We start from the raw sequence: 13,941 nt of genomic DNA on the forward strand, positions 1-13,941 counted from the left end.
TAGCATGGGACAGGGTATTGGGGTCTTTTCCTCCAATTTTAAAACTTCTTCCAATTCCACTTCCATTCAGTGAATAATAGGAGAGTATGCAGCCTTGTTGCACTCCTTTGCTAACCAACCTGTTTCACCATGTTCTGTTCGACTGTGGCTTTTTGACTTGCGTGTTCTGAGATTCCCATTTTTCTGAGCGCATTCCACAACTTGATGTGATTGATGCAATCCAAAGGCTTTTCTATACTAAATGAAGCACATACTGATTTCTTTTTGGCATTCTTTGGCTTTTTTCAATTATCCTGCATGCACGATCTCATGATTAGGGAGTCAATTAATGTAGAATGGATATAATGACAGTTAAATGGATAGTTAGCTTGCAAATCATTCAAAGAGTGCTCATCCAACTGTATGGGGGTATGAAGTGGAATGCCAAAAGATTCAGTCTTGATTTCATGTTAACTGTGATTCATATTCTGAAGCAATACCTAATCACTGAAAATGGTATTTCTGTTTAAATGTGTGCAGACAGGAGGGGGAAGGTAGATAAATCTGGTGGCATGATCCCTTACTTTTGATTAATGTTACAATTCACACTTTGCAGTCTGAATAGATGATTGTGATTGGAATCCTGCCATTTTTTTTGTTATTTGTAAGCATTTTTAAGACAAACAGGTAATTTTGTTCAATCCTACAATGGCAGTAATATTGCTTCCATTTTTTTAACCATGGAGTAAAACTTAAAGTTGGGCTTAAATCACTAAAAATAAAAAAGAATTAAATATATTGTAGTCTATATAATTAAATATATATTATCAATAAATGCTGAAATGCTGTTTCTTCAAATACAATCAGTATTTGAATAATCTATTCAAAAATAGACTTTTTGAATTTTAGACCAATATGAAGCTTTCTGTTTCAGTGGTCATACGATGTAAAAGACTGAATATATAGCTTACTCAGATATCAATAGAAAGGCAGTAATATATGGTTCTGCATGTATGCATCCCATATATAAAATCATTATAATTATCTTTATTTATAGCATTATAGCAACAAAAGCTTTGAAAATTCTTAAGATCTGTTGATAATTAATTTATAATGATCTTTGTTAAAAAAAATGTGTGTCAGACATGAGCCAAGGACAAACATTTTTGGTGAGCTTGATAGTATAAATTAAAATGGTGACAATACGAAAGATAACTTTAAAATGATTTGATCCCGCAGGATATGCACTAGATCCTTCAATAGACAATTACGAAGTGCCTACTAAATATATTGGATCTGTAGAAGAAGCAGAAAAAAATCAAGGTAAAGAAACATCAAATATGATTTCATTTATGATTTCATTATTATCTTTTGTTCTGTATTCTTGCATTCACAAACTAACAATTAAGCGTTGTATGAACCATCACTCTTTGATGGATGAGAAAACATGTTCACGACAGGGGTTGTGACTTGTTTGAGTGGTTTAGATATGTTTTAAAATTTTGAAGATGTCATGGTTGCCTTCAAAAAGGAGGGGGTAGGGGATTAACTGTCACCTCTAGTACTCTTCTTATTGCCATAGCTTCTCTTTGTTTTCTGGGCCAGTGATAACATTTCTAAAGAAAGTATTAGGTTGCAGGTAGTCATCACCGTTTTTTGTTTTCTAAGAATGCCTTTATTTAGTTATCTCTTAATGTGATAAATGTGCTATAAGGAGAAAACTAATACGGAACCTAATCATAGCAGAGTATAAGTAGTGTATAAACTACAAATCATGCCAAAACTATTTAGAGTTTTATTGGCTAGATATGAGCATCAAACGGGGATTGTCATGAACTTGCCGTCCACAGATCAAACTTGATATTGTATGAAAGCATCAATTGATATTTCAGGAGGCAGAAGACCATTCTGTCATCCTTAAAGTAAGAATTGCTTTCAAATCTGGACATAATCTTTTGTTATTGTCCATAGGTCTAACGGTGTTTGAAACGGGGCAAAAGAAAATAGAGAAAAGGAAAAAATTCAAACAGAATGATGCATCTAATATAGATGGCTTCTTGGGACCTTGGGCAAAATATGTGGATGAAAAGGAAGTTGCAAAACCTTCTGAAGTGAGTACCCCTTTTTTTTTTTTTTTTCCAAGTATAAAGGAAGTAAAGACTGGGATGAGGAAGTCCCACGTTCTGTTTATGACACTACTTTATATATGCAGTTGTACTCCTGCTCTTGTGTTTTAAATGGGAAAGGAACTCTTAATTCTGGACAGAAGCTGGATGCTATCCAACTGTTTTGAATTACAGGTCCCACAATTCAGTTGCTTGCAATTGGCCATTCTGCTGTACCTGATGGGAGATAAAGTCTAAAATATGTGAATAGCACTAGGTTTCCTAATCATTGATTTTTTAAAAGTGTTTATTCATTACAGAATACGCTACTCTGGTATCCTGGAATCAGAAAAAAACAGCTTACAGGGTATAAATGATGCAGATGGTTTTCGAAAAGTAATTCCTTAAATTACAGAGCATCAAGATGTCACTTACAAAAACAGACAGCTCTACTCAGACTATTGACACTACTTTAAACCATAGTTGTTATTTTGACATAGTCTCCATATTTGTATTGTAGTTGAAATCTTGAGTTGTATATCTAGGACACAAGTAGCAAAAAATAGAAAATATATCATCAAATAAACTTCTAAATCTTCATTTTTTTTTTGCTGAAAATGAAGCAAAGAAATGTTGCTTGCTATAGCATCACACAAAAGAGGACTCACGTATTCAGCCACACAAATGAATTTGATGCTGTTCTTCAGAATGTTTTAATGTTGGTTTTTAACTAACACCCTTCCCAGTCTCCTCAAAGCACTATTATACACTCTCTATAGTACATCTGCTATCAAAGACACCAAGTAAGGGGAGAAGGAGTATTTGTGTTGGAGCATAACTAATCACATTTTTCTTTATAGTTCCTGTGCATCATACAAGTGGGTAAAAACAAGCATATTTACCAAGGAAGTGGGTTCATCTCAAAGTAATAAGCACAAGGTAGCTTATATTACCTTATGTGAAATGACCCTATCTATGGCTGGCATTGAAGTATGTGTACACACATATGTAAACACACATAACAACTGCATGTGTGTGCATTTGTAAAATCAACTGTAATTTTTAATGTTTGGCAATTTAGGAAGAACAGAGGGAACTGGATGAAATAACTGCAAAAAGGCAGAAGAAGGGCAAACATGAAGATGATAAACCTGGAGACGAAAAGACAGTTTTGCATGGTAAGTTATACTGTTAGCAGTTCATCTGCATTTCTGTCATAACTTTCTACTGCGTCACTCTTAAAGATAATCCCATACCTGTATTTTATTGAACTAATACCAGTGGTGGGATTCAGCCAGTTCGCACCACTTCGGCAGAACCGGTAGCTAATTTTTTGTTGGCCAGGCCCAGAATGGACATCTGGAAGTGGCATCCACACAGAGAACCGGTTGTTCACATATTTGAATCCCTCCACTGCCTAATACACCATAGCTAGAAGTCAGCACAGGGTGGGTGCTTCTGTTCATGTATGTGTGTATGGGTGATCAATAAGAAAGAAGCTTAAAAAATGTTTTTTGTTTGTGGTAACTTGCAGTTAAATTTAAGACATGGGTGGATTGAACTATTGGGAACACCGTGGAAGTATCATTTGCTTGGATGTCAGCTCTTTGGTTTTTAATTTGCAAACTCCTTTTGAGGTAGTTTCTATAGGCACCTGGATCTTTATATTTGTAAGGTGTTTTTTTTTAATCTGTGTGTTTTTATTTATTTATTTAATTTCTATAGCCACCCATTTCAGACAAGTGCTACCTTACGTGAGTCCAGTCCACAATTTGCACTTCTCTCCCATCTAGGTCAGATTCAATATAGAGATGCCTTTAATGCAGGAGAGGCAGGAAATATTTTAACATCAGTTAATCATAGTACTCTGCCAAAGAAATAATATAATTAAAACTCATAGCTTTTGCTATTAAAAGTTTAAAGTTGTAGTCATAAAGTTTTAATGTTGATGTGAAAAACCTATAGCAACGTGGAGACAAGCTTTTGCTGTTTCCTCTCTTTATAATCGTTCTAGACATAATGTTTCCTTCTCTTTCTGAAACTAGTTCTACTAGTCATTATCCTAGGATTTATGCATGTCATCAGGATTTTGTTTTATTTTTCTTATGACCTTCTTTTCCACTCAACGGAACACTCTTTTCCATATTGCAAATCAAGTTTGAAAGATGAAATTAAGCATTTAGGATATTTTTCATATATATCTGCATCTAACTATATATATTTTCATTCATTCATTCCCGTGGAATGTCCTCCAAGACAAGAGAAGTGCCACGTACACATGTACCACAAAGATTATTTTTAAATAACAGCATGTTGTTGTTTTTTAAATGTGCAGGCCTATCCTGCCATAAAACTAAACTTTTTGTCAAGTCATGTTAGCGATTTACTATTTCTTAAGGTCTCGGTTAACTTGTTTATTTATGTATTCATTTTGCTTCTATATCTCTCCTCACAATAGCTCAGGGCAGCTAACAGCATTAATATAAAAGACAGTCCAAAATTACAAGTATAAGTACAAAATGATTACATCAAGTAAACCTTTAAAACTGAAAAATGAAGTAAAACTCACGGTCCTGCAGAGCCCACCTTCAGTTACAACTTGCTCTTTTCTGATCTGAGGCAGAACAGGTTGATTTTCAACAATAACAATAACAACAACTTTATTGTCACTTTGAATGTACACCAATCGGCATACACCAGAATGAAATTTCGTTGCATACTGCTCTCAAAGGGTCACCACCTTCGATAGACACTCCTTGTTCGTGGCTTCCAGCTGAAGTTTCAGATCTTCCATTTTAATCTCTAGGGAGCGAACAATGGCAAACAGGACAGATGGAAACGGAGCTCCGTGTGGATTAGCCCTCAAATTAGATGGTATTCCTGCACGACAACCTTGCCTCCTTTCCTTTTTCTGATCCTGACTCTTCCACCTTTTCCTTAAAGAGGCCTTGCTTCTTTTCGCCCCTGGAGCACGCTGCCACTGCCACCAACTCCTCCAAAAGCCTCTCTCTCTTCCTCTGGGCCTGCCGACAGCCTCATCCAGTTCCTTCGATCCATAAGCCCCGGGACCTCTCCTCCTCTGCCTCCTTCGGAAACAGCCCTGATTTGCAATAGAATCCATCGCTGGGCCAGCAGTCAGATCTTTCTGCCGGCAGAACAAATTCAAACAGCACCAACAACTTTTAACGGTCTCACCAACAGTTCCAAAACAGCTAGAAACTCGCCATGCCAGCAAATATTGTCGGTCGTATGTTACCTTAGTTCCACCACGTTGCTCAAACACATTAAAACCTTCTCGATCATGTGGCTTATATCCCTCCCAAAACGTTTGACCTTTGAGAGCCAATGCAGCCGATCCAGGCGCCCCATCTTAGAACAGTCATCAAGCCTGAGAGGGACAAAGCTGACTTGATCTCTACCAGGAAGGGGTTTCAAACAGGGGTTTGGATAATGAGAATGCCAGCTTTCAAATCCCAATCAGAGGGACAGGACCTGAAGAAAGTAGACCTCACTGGATGGATGGATGGATGAATACAAATATGCACATATACCTCAAGGATAGAAACAAACTGCATTTGAGCTATTTATCAGTATTAAAAGAAGCTACCCCAAGAAATTGAATTTAAGGCCAGTGTTTGGGATACACTTCATTGTAATCACAGCCACCTAAATATTAAATTAGTCTATTATTTACCTGATAGTGTGAATTTTCTATTTTATATTCATTTATTTATTTTTCTTTTAGTCAAAGAGATGTTTGACTATCAAGGGAGGTCCTACCTTCATGTTCCTCAGGATGTTGGCGTTAACCTTCGTTCAACAGTACCCCCTGAAAAATGTTATCTTCCTAAGAAACAAATCCATGTATGGTCAGGTCATACAAAGGTAAGGAACACTTGAAAATTATATTTTCCTCTTTTGTGTCTTTGCAGTCTTTTCATTTATTATCATTAGATTAAACCTGTTCCAAATTTACCAGAATTTCAAAAATGTTGGAAGAAATTGCAGAGGATATTACTAGACAAATTTTATTATTATATGTCAATTTTATTCCCAATTTCTAGCCTATCTCTGCTAGTTATCATTACTTTCCCATATGATCTGCTTTTAAAATACAGATATTATTTTATATTTGAAATAAGTTGTTTCAACCATTCTGGAAGTAATTTGAGCTCGAAACAATTGTGTTTCAAATTGGAAGCACATGTTTTAATATCAAAACACTTCCAGAATAATCAAAACAACCTATTTTTAACTCAAAGCATCTGTTTCAAACTCAAAAGCAAACCATTTCAGAATCACAGTATTTTTCACACATGTATTTTAGAACCATTGGCCTTAGAGATCTAGCCTTGAATGGCTGCTCATTCATGGAAACCAATGGTACCTATTAATAATACGAAGGCTTGGGAAAAATGCCAGGCATTAGAGTGGTGTGTTATAAGGTCTTTTGTGTGCTTGTGGGAGGGTTTTGATGAGTTCACAGCAAGTTTCAAAGTATACATTCCAAACCTAACGTATCCCAGTATTATCTGTCGCTCAAAAATCTCCCATTTTTGCCTGAAGAATCTCTCATTTTTGCACGGTCACATTTATAGGAAGTATGGAAGTCTCAAAATAATGTAATACTAGGTCAAATGATAATAATATGGTAGGCCAGCCATTTGTTATACCAGCAAACCTCTTTCCCTAGCTAAAGGGAAGACATTTTTTCACTGGAGACATAGCTGCTTTTGAATTACAGTATCTCAATGCTCATCTTAAGTATTAGCATCATTCATGCATATTAATATTTGTTAATGTTGTGGGGAAACTACTATACTCAGATTAGGAATATTAAATTGTCTAAGTAGACTATCAAGCTTTTCCCATGAAATGTGACCATATACATATCTATCTTGGCATTAACTCTTTTTTTGTAGAATTAAATGTATTGTTGTGGTTTGAATTCATGCACATTTTGGGGATTTTATAGGAGCTATTGGTTTGTTAACCTTGAGTAACTGCAGTTTTCCAGCATGTTAGAAAAAGGGCTTATCCAAAACTACCCAAACTTTAGAATATACGGCAGTCATAATATATTGGCCTTGGAAATTAGAAGACAAAACCAACTCAAAGCCTAGTCATTGGTGCATCCTGGGAGATGTAGAATTGTTGCTGGGCTTTAGGCACCAAAAATTAATGGTACTAGAAGCACCTGTAAGTGATAATATGGTACTAAAGTACATATTTTGAAAAGGAAAATGCATACATATTCATAGTTATGTTTTTGTTTAAGGGAGTCAGTGCCGTCAGGCTGTATCCTCGTTCTGGCCATCTGCTCTTATCTTGTTCCATGGACTGTAAAATTAAGGTAAATGGATTCAAAGCATATACTATCCCTGCTTTAATTTTGTTTTGACTACATTTGCTCTTTGATGCTTACATTAATGTAAACTCAGTACCAATTGCCATGCTTTTGCCAGGGCCATCCAGGATTATAACTTTTAAGTGTTGTTAAATGCTTATTTAATAAGAAATGTATTTAAATTTATTCATTTAAAACAGTTGGTAAACCCATAGTTTAGAGATTTGCTGAATTGCAATTCCCAATTCCCAAAGCTACAAAAATTTCAGTAAGTGGATTTGATGCTTTAATTTACTTATGTTTGAATGTACAAATTGTACAACAGTTTATATTTGAAAGTGGGTTAGTTTTAAAATGAAGTCTTTGCATATATAACAACCATGTGTGATTCTATTTAAATTTGTCTGAAAATGTATTTTCCTCCACCCCAAAGCTCTGGGAAGTGTACGGTGAACGAAGATGTTTGAGAACATTCATTGGTAATATTATTTACTCTGTTTTTTAAAATGACTCATATATATGTGCATGACTGAGATGTATTTGCCTTATGTAAACCAAAGTTTCCCCAAATTTGGAGATTGGTGGGCATATTCATGAGTTTAAGTAAAAAGGCAAACAAGATTTGAGTGTGATGGCACAAATTTATTCTTTCTAAACTTGGCATCTGCTGTTCCAATGCATTATTTTGACCAAGGAACAATACACATGAAAAAGGTGTAAAGCGAAGTCTTGACATTTGGATGGTTTTCAGATAAGATATTTCAGTTTTGTAATGCTGATTTTGACTTTTAAGTGGATATTTTTTAAATGTGGTTTTAATTATTTATTTATCAGCCATGCCTGTTAGTAGCAAAACAGGATAAAAATGTTTTACATAAATGAATATTGTTAGGGTTAGAGATAATCATTAAATAACTAGTCTTCATCAATCAATCAGAATAAAGCTGGAAGGGACCTTGGAGGTCTTCTAGTCCGGCCCCCTGCTATATCATTTCAGACAAGTGGCTGACCAATCTCTTCTTAAAAGCCTCCAGTGATGAAGCACATACATCTTAACGATGTTATGTTATGTTATCATTATGTTATCAACGTTATCCTCTTAACAAGAGTTGTGAAAGATTTCTTCATAAAGAGGTTTATGTTTAGAGGGTTAAATTCTGATTCTCTTCCATTCTAATGGTATGATTTCCATCTTGTAGGACACAGTAAAGCTGTTAGGGATATATGCTTTAACAATGTTGGGAACCAATTCCTCAGTGCTGCATATGACCGCTATCTCAAACTGTGGGACACTGAAACAGGTATTTGTATGCGTGGAAAGATTGCTTATGTAATGTGCATTTTTCAAAGGATAAACTTCAAGCAGGATACAACTTTGCCCTCTTAATGATGCAGTGTACTTTTAGGATACATTAAAGGATGATTCCATAACATAAAAACACATCAGTCATAGATGCATATGCTGAGATGGAAAAGGCAGACTTGTAGCTCAATAAAAGAGCAACACACTGTTTTCTGAGTTCCTTATTTAGTATGTTCAAGTAAGACTAGGAAAGATTCCTTCATAAACTGCAGAGTCTATTGCTAATTGTTGCAGGCTAGACGGACTAATGGTTTGTCTAAATATATAAGTCTGTTTCCTGGATATTCCTACTGACTGGTAGGCTTATTTTTGTCTTCTGCCTTAATTTTTTATTAACGCACATAAGCATGAGCACTGATGATGTTACCTAGTTTGGGTAATGAAACCTCTGCAAGAAAACAACCAAATTCAGAGAGCACCAAGGACCCCTCATTTCAATTCTGAGTTTCAAATGTTTGCATTTACTAGTAACACATAAGCATTCAGGGCAAGAATATTTCTCTGTCAACCTCTGTCAGTTCTTAGGTTAGTCCAACATGCCAAATGATTTATAAATTACTACTCTTGATCTGTATATAGTTACAGTGCCCCCAAACCTTGCCTTCTTTTCTAGACACTGTAATTGCCCCCACAAATTGTCTCTTTTTACTCCAATGCCCTTTTCCCTCCCCTGGTTTTCAGGAAGTCTTTTAGACCAGCAGGCCCCTCCAGTCAGCTGTCTTAAAACCAAACTTTAAAAGCTAAAAGTTGTGAACATCTTCCCATTCAACTGTTTTCACTCTAGGACAGTGTATTTCAAGATTCACCAACAGGAAAGTTCCCTACTGTGTCAAATTCAATCCTGATGAAGATAAGCAGACTCTTTTTGTAGCAGGAATGTCAGATAAGAAAATTGTTCAGGTAACTCAAAAGCTTCATAATTTATTTAGAGCAATATAGTTTCAACTCAGCTTGCAAATCTTCATTCAAATGGCTTCCTTGCACTTGCAATAGGTTTAACGTTTTTAAAGCTTAAAGTTCTTTTAAAGTTTTAAAGTTTTCTAACATATAGATATTTTAGGATATTTCCATAAAATTTTGCAAATGTTGTGTAGCATCCCCTTCAAATTTTAGAAAAATAATTCGTGCTGGTCTTCCCCTGCAGTGGGATATTCGAAGTGGAGAAATTGTTCAGGAATATGACAGACATTTGGGGGCTGTCAACACCATTGTTTTTGTGGATGAGAACCGAAGATTTGTGAGCACATCGGATGACAAGAGTTTAAGAGTCTGGGAATGGTAAGTTGAAGTTTGATTGCATTTAACAGTAACAGGATGAGCAAAAAAATAATTGCAGCAGTAAAATGCGTTGTTTTCTCTATACTTTTCCATTAGTCTATTCTATTCACAATCCCAGGTTATTATATTTACACTGCTGCTTAAAAAATTGGGTATTTAGAATTGTCAATCCTTCTGCATAAATATGAGATATCTGTTCTTGTGTAAATTCTAAAACTAGAGAAAGAGAACCCAAGTAAACAAATGAGTCAAAAGCATTATACTTGTTCATTTATTTCTTGAGAAAAATGATAGAATCGTAAGGCTGGAAGGGATGTCTTGAACATCTTCTAGTCCAGTGATGGCGAACCTTTTAGAGACCGAGTGCCCAAACTGCAACCCAAAACCCACTTATGCATTGTCGGGTGCTCGATGGGTGTGGCCCATTGGATGGGTGTGGCCCATTGGGTGGGCGTGGCTGCAATGGTAACAGCAGACTGGGGGGGAATAAAAAGTTCAATCAATTCCAACTTTGCAAGATCTTTTTTTTTCCCACGAGAAGTTGAAATTGACTGATTGATTGAACCTTTTTTTTTTGTACACGGCGGCGGAGGCCTAAAATGAAAAGGTTTTATAAAACCCAGCTGAAGGCCTAGGACTGGAGCGACGGCACGTGTGCCCACAGAGGGGGCTCTGAGTGCCGCCTCTGGAACCCGTGCTATAGGTTCTCCACCACTGTTCTAGTCCAACCCTCTGCCCGAGGGAGGAATCCTTATGCCAGTGATGGCGAACCTTTTAGAGATTGAGTGCCCAAACTGCAACCCAAAACCCACTTATGCATCGTCGAGTGCCGGGTGGGTGTGGCCCATTGGCTGGGTGTGGCCAGTTGGGTGGGCGTGGCCCATTGGGTGGGCGTGGCTGCGGTGGTAACGGCAGACTGGGTGGGACTAAAAAGTTCAATCAATCAATTCCAACTTTGCAAGATCTTTTTTTTCCCCCCGTGAGTTGAAATTGACTGATTGAACCTTTTTTTTTTTTTGCACATGGCGGAGGCCTAAAGCGAAAAGGTTTTATAAAACCCAGCTGAAGGCCTAGGACTGGGGCGATGGCGCGCGTGCCCACAGAGAGGGCTCTGAGTGCCGCCTCTGGCACCCGTGCCATAGGTTCGCCACCACTGCCTTATGCCATCCTGGACAAATGGTTGTCTTTTCTTGAAAACCTCCAGTGATGGAGAATCCACAACTCCAAAAAGCAAGTTGTGATCCAGCGAGCTTCCAAGGTTGGATTGCAGTCTTTCTTCTCTTAATTCATAGCTGAAGAGAGAGGCATTAACTGAGCCCTTATCAGGCCTCCCAAGTCTGATCCTTGATTTTTGGTAATCTGGTATGCCTGTTTTGGTGCTAAAATAAAACTAGTTCGATTGCTGTTCCACTTAAAGTGAAAAAATGAAAATGCGAAAGAAAGAAAAGCGGCGGAAAGTGACTACAAAGAAGATATTATCTTCTAACGTAATATTAAATCTGAGATTTTCAAAATGGTGGGTCAGTCAACAAAAGAGTTTTAACTTCAAATGAAAAGAAGAATCATGTGAATGAAGGCAAATGTTTGGTGACTGGGTTTTCTTTGGGGGAGGGGGAGTTTTAGAACCATTGTAAAACAATAATTGATTTGGTCCTTATTGGACTTTAATGAAAGAGCACTATCTGCTGGTTCATCAGTACCACTTAATGATACTCAGAGCCCCCAGCCCTGTAAGCTGTTTCAGTAATTACATATACATTCAGTAATGTATAAAGAATGAATGTGTTGTAGTGGCAGGTAAGTTTTTATTAGATACTCATCACCTCAAGCTCCTGAATAAAAGGCCAGATATAAATCAAAGAATAGCAAAATGCTTGGTGCTCACCGGGTAACCAAGTGCCTAGTGCAAGGCTTTTCAACCAGTGGTATGGGTACCACCTATGGTACATTGGCACCTGGCAGGTGGTACGCAACCATCCTAGAAAAGTGGGAGCGGGGGAGGGGAATGAGCTGAACGGTGGCAGCACAGCACAAGCCTGAGCGAGAGATGGCTGGAGCTGCAGGGCTGTCAGGGCTCAGTGGAAGCACCAGGATCAGCGCTTCTTCGGGACTGTCAGGGCTCAGTGGAAGCGCCAGGATCAGCGCCAGGCTCCAGCTGGAGCTCGGCGCTGATCCTGGTGCTTCTGCTGAGCCCAGAAGAAGCGCCGATCAGCTGGAATGTTGCAGCATCTCCAGGGTCTTGTGATTTACATTCAGATGCTTGGCAACTGATTCATATTTATGACGGTCACAGTGTCCCAGGGTCATGTGAAGTGACCAAAACCTNTGCCAATCCTCAACAGAAATGCTCACAACAATGGAAACCTCGGGCAGGAGGAAGAGCGCCACCGGGTGAGCAGGCAGGTGTCTTGCTCGGCTGTGGCTTGGGGGACACTTTTTTCAGTGCCATTGTAACTTCAAACAGTCACTAAGCGAACTGTTGTAAGTCGAGGACTACCTGTATTTCATCATTTTTTTCCTTTTTTTTTTTTTGGTCATCAAGTTTTTGACACCTTGATAGGCGACTGGTGGTACTTGGATATTGCCATATCCTAAAAGTGGTACAATGGATGAAAAGGTTGAAAAGCCCTGGCCTAGTGAATGCAGATTATCTGGGTTCAGCTGATATGGGTGGTAAAAGAAAATAACATCTGCTTTTTCTAACATGGGTTGGATTGTTTAAAGGTACACAGTGTATAAAAGCCGGCAGTCAAATCAAACTTCTTTATTTTATTTTTTGACCATAATAAAAGGAAAAGGTTTTTCTATTACATATTATCTATTTGGCTTTTTAAAAGTGCAAGTGGTTTTCTGGGTTTGTACCGTAGGCCACAGCATTTGGTTTTATTTTATATGGTTCTGTGACAAAATTATCGCAATTAACCTTTCCGAGAGCATATACATGCCAAATAATTCATTGTTAATGTGCTGCATGAAAATATTACGAAGGTTAATATAGCTATATAATGAATATTTTCTGCATTTGATAATCTTCAATGCGAGATCTCTGTTGGCTATAGGAAATTCTCCAAAGAGCTTCCAGGGGACATTTAGTTAATGAAAATAAAACAGCCTTAGATGCTACAATAAGATTCACAAAATGCAATTTACTAAAGTCTAATAAGAAATATCTTATTCCTTTAACATACACATTGATCACAGAAGTGTTGCAAACCATCCTTTGAAGGGAGGTTAATCCACATTTAAGATTGTTAAGATAACCACAACATAATGTGGAACATAGATAGCTCAGACAAATGTGATTCAGGATGTGTCTGTGTGTGTCTGTCTAAACAGGTTAATATGCATGCATCTGTACACTGTATAATGTGTATGTGTGTGTGTCATTTAACTGGTTAGTATTTGTTAAATGCTTTTAAGAGATGGTATTATCTCCACATGTAAAATGTAATCTCTTAATAGCAATAACAATAGCACTTAGACTTACATACCGCCTCATAGTGATTCATAAGAGTCAGCATATCAAGATTGGGATGTGTAGACAAACATTCTCCCTTTCTCTTGGTGTTTAACCTGTATCCAAAGTAACAAAGATCTAGATACTCCTAATTTTTGAAACTCCTACTGCTTCATAGTAAAAAAAAAAAAAAAAAGAGTAGTAAGAATTCATGAGCTCTGTATACCCAGTGCAGAAATGCAGCTTTTCTTGTCTCCAAATCATTTTGTATAACATGACAGATTTTCCAAATTTGCCCTGGTAGGATATTATATATTTCTGAAGGCTTAAAGTAGCCAACTTGTTTTGTTTTTGACAGAGAGACCCTTTAGGGCTCAGCCTCTTCTACATCCCATCAGTCCTGGAAAATGCG

At 37.3% G+C, this 13,941-nt stretch overlaps 1 protein-coding gene across 1 annotated transcript in view; it reads left to right on the top strand.

The window, feature by feature from the left end:
• LOC107297972 (pre-mRNA-processing factor 17) overlaps positions 1–13,941 on the top strand; it is a 31,374-nt gene that overhangs the window by 9,756 nt on the left and 7,677 nt on the right. Inside the window, exons 4-12 of the mRNA XM_015827336.2 lie at positions 1,219–1,302; positions 1,951–2,090; positions 3,166–3,262; positions 5,830–5,969; positions 7,363–7,437; positions 7,865–7,910; positions 8,631–8,732; positions 9,579–9,694; positions 9,939–10,072. Coding sequence (XP_015682822.1) covers positions 1,219–1,302; positions 1,951–2,090; positions 3,166–3,262; positions 5,830–5,969; positions 7,363–7,437; positions 7,865–7,910; positions 8,631–8,732; positions 9,579–9,694; positions 9,939–10,072 — 934 coding nt within the window. The remainder of the gene's footprint in view (positions 1–1,218; positions 1,303–1,950; positions 2,091–3,165; positions 3,263–5,829; positions 5,970–7,362; positions 7,438–7,864; positions 7,911–8,630; positions 8,733–9,578; positions 9,695–9,938; positions 10,073–13,941) is intronic.

The sequence above is a fragment of the Protobothrops mucrosquamatus genome, unplaced genomic scaffold (genome assembly GCF_001527695.2).
Source record: "Protobothrops mucrosquamatus isolate PMUCROS unplaced genomic scaffold, P.Mucros_1.0 scaffold3624, whole genome shotgun sequence".
Taxonomy (NCBI): domain Eukaryota; kingdom Metazoa; phylum Chordata; class Lepidosauria; order Squamata; family Viperidae; genus Protobothrops; species Protobothrops mucrosquamatus.